This window comes from Coregonus clupeaformis, chromosome 13 (assembly GCF_020615455.1).
Source record: "Coregonus clupeaformis isolate EN_2021a chromosome 13, ASM2061545v1, whole genome shotgun sequence".
Taxonomy (NCBI): domain Eukaryota; kingdom Metazoa; phylum Chordata; class Actinopteri; order Salmoniformes; family Salmonidae; genus Coregonus; species Coregonus clupeaformis.
In genome coordinates this window covers 47,579,090-47,584,176 of record NC_059204.1, presented here as the reverse complement: position 1 = coordinate 47,584,176, position 5,087 = coordinate 47,579,090, and the positions used below count along the sequence as shown (strand labels likewise).

General features: G+C 45.3%; 1 protein-coding gene across 2 annotated transcripts; it reads left to right on the top strand.

Moving 5' to 3' along the window:
- Nucleotides 1-234: 234 nt before the first annotated feature.
- sra1 (steroid receptor RNA activator 1) lies at nucleotides 235-2,664 on the top strand. Of its 2 annotated transcripts, none has more exons than XM_041895315.1 (5): nucleotides 235-322; nucleotides 779-899; nucleotides 1,078-1,355; nucleotides 1,517-1,625; nucleotides 1,783-2,664. In XM_041895315.1, the coding sequence occupies exons 1-5, from the start codon at nucleotides 272-274 to the stop codon at nucleotides 1,977-1,979; spliced, it is 756 nt and encodes a 251-aa protein (XP_041751249.1). In that variant the 5' UTR covers nucleotides 235-271; the 3' UTR covers nucleotides 1,980-2,664. The 2 variants fall into 2 exon arrangements, with proteins under 2 accessions (XP_041751249.1, XP_041751250.1); XM_041895316.1 differs by having other exon boundaries at nucleotides 771-899.
- Nucleotides 2,665-5,087: the final 2,423 nt, after the last annotated feature.

Sequence of the window (5,087 nt, the reverse complement as noted above, 5' to 3'; positions counted from 1 at the left end):
TTCTCTGTTTTTTTTTGTGTTAGGTTAATCAAAGTTCAAGTTCAACTCCTCTTACAAAGAAAGAGCCTCTTATTTCAACATGAAGTCTCATTACCCAGAATCTGGGCACTCTGCTCTACATTAAGTCATCCACTGATTACTAGACCAGAAAAATTAACTAATTTCCTCCATTCTATTATATTCTATTCTATTGACCAACCGGACATGCGTCATGTCAATGTTCAACATCCTGTACACGTGTCCCGGAAAACAAGTCGATTTGTTGTTGTATATGAAAGAAGAAAAGAAGCCATGGAGGCTGAGGACTTTTACATCAAACCAGGTATTTTCTGTCCAATTGAATAGTTCTACTTTGTTTGTTTAGCGAGAAAAGTTAGCTAACGATAGACATGTTGGTGGTATCAGTTTACTGCAACTGTACTAGGGTGATAATGCAAGCTAGTTTGAAGACAAGCTAGCTAGCAGTAGCAATGTAGTTTGATAGTTATTTTGCTAGCTAACAAAGTTGTCAAAACATTTTGAAGATGCTTTTGCATAGACTTTATACTACCTCTTCACTTTCGTTATTTCCCCACTGCTTTATGACATCTAATTTGAGCATGACTACAGGTAACTAAAGGTATCACATTATGTTGGTCATGATTATAAACATAATCCGTTTTGCTGACCTGTCAGTACCGTCATGTTCATGTGTATGAATGAATGGCTGCTAACTAGTAGTTAGTAAATGGTAGGTATTTTAATATAAAACCCTCTCTGCCTTTGTTAAGGTAATCAGGAGCGGGGCTGGAATGACCCTCCACAGTTCTCCTATGGTTTGCAGACAGCAGCACAAGGTGGTCCCAAGAGGACCCCTCTCAACAAGAGAGTGCCCCCACCTCAACTCACAGGATCACCTTGTACGTTCTAGGCTATGGCAGAGAACTGGATATTGTACCATGAACATGTTTTGAATTCATTGATCTTTTGATTACTTTGATGTTTACTCAGGGGTTGTGAGATTGTCTTTCTTATGACTTTACTTTCCCTAGACTGTCAGAGCAGATAATGAATCATCCTGGTTCAATTTATCCACAGGTCCGGTCCCAGGAGCTTTTCCTTCCCCAACGGTTCCAATGACTCCTCCTACCAACCCACTGGCCCCTCCTCCATGTAGTTTGAACACGCCCCCTCGGCCATGTCCTGTCGCAGCCCCTCCTCTTGGTGGGATGATGAAGATGGCCACACCTCCACCAACTTGCCCAATGGTAGAGCACACAGACTCTGCCAGTAGCCAATCAGAAAGTGAGCCAGATGTCGACGATGTAGTCTCTCTTCTCAACTGGGCACTGACAGCTTGTAGACACACAGTCAAAGTAAGAATGATTTCTCTAGCTCTAAATCCCAGCCACAGTTGACAAACCATTTACAAATAGCATTTTGTATGTAGCTCTGTTATGGTGCAGTGCACTGGTTGAAATGACACCCACTGCTTTACTAACCAAAATGCTGAATGTTTTACATGTGCCCCTTGCAGAAACAGGTGTGTAATGATGTGGCGAAGCGCCTGAAGCTCTTTGAGGACATGTGGAAGTCTGGGAAGCTGTCACTTCCTGTTAGGCGAAGAATGAATGGACTGGTGCAAGGTAGGAGAACCTATTTAGTTTGATAGATGAGGTCATATTTCTACTGATGAACAATAAATGGGTCACCCACCATTTATATGAAACAAATGAGTCAAACAAATGTGGTTCAAAGGACCTTAACACGTCTGTGATGCTCCTGTCTTTATGCTCCTGTCAGAGTTGAAGAGTTGTAACTGGGATGCTGCTGATGAGATCCACCGGGCTCTGATAGTGGACCATGTTAACGAGGTCAGTCAGTGGATGGTGGGGGTCAAACGTCTCATCGCTGAAACACGCAACTTGAACCCAGATCTTCTGCACACACAGGAAGTAGACCAGAGTCTAGACACCAGCAGCACTGCTAACTCCGACTAGATCAATAATGACACTTTTGGAACTTTTCTATTAGGTTGTGGAACCATGAGGACTCTCGGTCGTCCATATGAAAGCCATTGAAATTCAACTTCTAGGCTAACTCTCTCTTTTGCTTTTGTATGCGGAGATTCCACATATTTTGACATGGGTTTCCCGTAGTTGTGCATATACATTTTTTGGGACCTTTTTATGAATTGCATTTGATTGCCGTGTATTGCTATTACCGAGCTCCACCAATTCTGACAATACAAAGATACCTTTATCCCTGTTTATGTCGAGATTGTTTACGTTTGATACAGCCTTTCCCTGTTGTCTTGTTTGGTTAAAGTGCTTATATCAGAAGTGTCAGTAATGGAACATTTATTTGGACCATTCTCTCTTCTAAATACTGTATAATCTCCCTTGGACAGCCTTGTAAACAGTATTTTACTGGAGCTAAGATAAAGGTTGCTTTAATCGTCCAATTGTACACAAGGTCCTATGTATTATTCCTGATGCATGAGAGAGCTTAATGGTTTAGCCTACAGTTTTCTATGACTTGTCACCTCCCATGTACTGTACATAATCACAAGAGCAATAACAATAAGAATGTTTTAAAGCCTGTGGTCTACTTGTGTTGACAGTGGCATTGCATTACATGTGTATCATACACGATAAGACCAAATAAATCTGATTTGTGTTGGAATTATTTCTAAAATATATATATATATATATGCAGCGGTAAGTTCATGTCATGAACTGTTATTTATATCGGTTCTGTAGTTAGACAATGAGGAAGTTCCATTCTTCCAGCTTTTCTGACTTGTCTACCTCCATGGAGATGGATGCAAGGAGAAGCCACCAATAGGTGGCGTCTTAGGCTTATTTTTCACTGATGACGGTGTTGTAGGGAGCTAGGATTTCTAGAGAAACTTGGGCACTTTATAGGAAGGGTGGACACATGAGATTTTATAGCGATAGATGACTAGCCACCATGAATGAGGTGTGGCTTTGTTTTGATCGTGCAAGGTCTGTGACAACAACAACACTGTTTATTGTTGCTAAGTAAGACGGTCATTGACGTGAACTCATTATGGATAATGTCATCACATTATCCATTATTGTCCCAGTCTACCCATAAAAGACTGGATCATGTTGGAGTAAGGTTTGAATGTTTCAATCAAGTCATGAAGCCATCTAAATCTCCCTTGTCATTGTTGTAGAAAAGTGGGTTTAAATGAGGAGAGTTTTTCCTCTTTCATTTACATTTACGTCATTTAGCAGACGCTCTTATCCAGAGCGACTTACAAATTGGTGCATTCACCTTATAGCCAGTGGGATAACCACTTTACAATGTTTTTTTTTTTTTGGTGGGGTTACTTTATCCTATCCTAGGTATTCCTTAAAGAAGTGGGGTTTCAAATGTCTCCGGAAGGTGGTGAGTGACTCCGCTGTCCTGGCGTCGTGAGGGAGCTTGTTCCACCATTGGGGTGCCAGAGCAGCGAACAGTTTTGACTGGGCTGAGCGGGAACTGTGCTTCCGCAGAGGTAGGGGAGCCAGCAGGCCAGAGGTGGATGAACGCAATGCCCTCGTTTGGGTGTAGGGACTGATCAGAGCCTGAAGGTACGGAGGTGCCGTTCCCCTCACAGCTCCGTAGGCAAGCACCATGGTCTTGTAGCAGATGCGAGCTTCAACTGGAAGCCAGTGGAGTGTGCGGAGGAGCGGGGTGACGTGAGAGAACTTGGGAAGGTTGAACACCAGACAGGCTGCGGCATTCTGGATGAGTTGTAGGGTTTTAATGGCACAGGCAGGGAGCCCAGCCAACAGCGAGTTGCAGTAATCCAGACGGGAGATGACAAGTGCCTGGATTAGGACCTGTGCCGCTTCCTGTGTAAGGCAGGGTCGTACTCTCCGAATGTTGTAGAGCATGAACCTACAGGATCGGGTCACCGACAGGGTGTTGTCCAGGGTCACGCCAAGGCTCTTCACACTCTGGGAGGAGGACACAGTGGAGTTGTCAACCGTGATGGCGAGATCAATTATGGAACGGGCAGTCCTTCCCCGGGAGGAAGAGCAGCTCCGTCTTGCCAAGGTTCAGCTTGAGGTGGTGATCCGTCAGACATGCAGAGATGCGATTCGCCACCTGAGATGCGATTCGCCACCTGGTTATCAGAAGGGGGAAAGGAGAAGATTAGTTGTGTGTCGTCTGCGTAGCAATGATAGGAGAGGCCATGTGAGGATATGACAGAGCCAAGTGACTTGGTGTATAGCGAGAATAGGAGGGTCTAGAACTGAGCCCTGGGGGACACCAGTGGTGAGAGCACGTGGTGCGGAGACAGCTTCTCGCCACGCCACTTGGTAGGAGCGACCGGTCAGGTAGGACGCAATCCAAGAGTGAGCCGCGCCGGAGATGCCCAGCTCAGAGAGGGTGGAGAGGAGGATCTGATGGTTCACAGTATCAAAGGCAGCAGACAGGTCTAGAAGGACAAGAGCAGAGGAGAGAGAGTTAGCTTTAGCAGTGCGGAGAGCCTCCGTGACACAGAGAAGAGCAGTCTCAGTTGAATGACCAGTCTTGAAACCTGACTGGTTTGGATCAAGAAGGTCATTCTGAGAGAGATAGCAAGAGAGTTGGCTAAAGACGGCACGCTCAATAGTTTTGGAGAGAAAAGAAAGAAGGGATACTGGTCTGTAGTTGTTGACATCAGAGGGATTGAGTGTTGGTTTTTTGAGAAGGGGTGCAACTCTCGCTCTCTTGAAGATGGAAGGGACATAGCCATCGGTCAAGGATGAGTTGATCAGCGAGGTGAGGTAAGGGAGAAGGTCACCGGAGATGGTCTGGAGAAGAGAGGAGGGGATAGGGTCAAGCGGGCAGGTTGTTGGGCGGCCGGCCGTCACAAGTCGCAAGATTTTATCTGGAGAGAGAGAGGGGAGAAAGAAGTCAAAGCATAGGGTAGGGCAGTGTGAGCAGGACCAGCAGTGTCATTTGACTTAACAAATGAGGATCGGATGTCGTCAACCTTCTTTTCAAAATGGTTGACAAAGTAATCCACAGAGAGGGAGTGGGGGGGAGGATTCAGCAGGGAGGAGGTGGCAAAGAGCTTCCTAGGGTTAGAGGCAGATGCTTGGAAT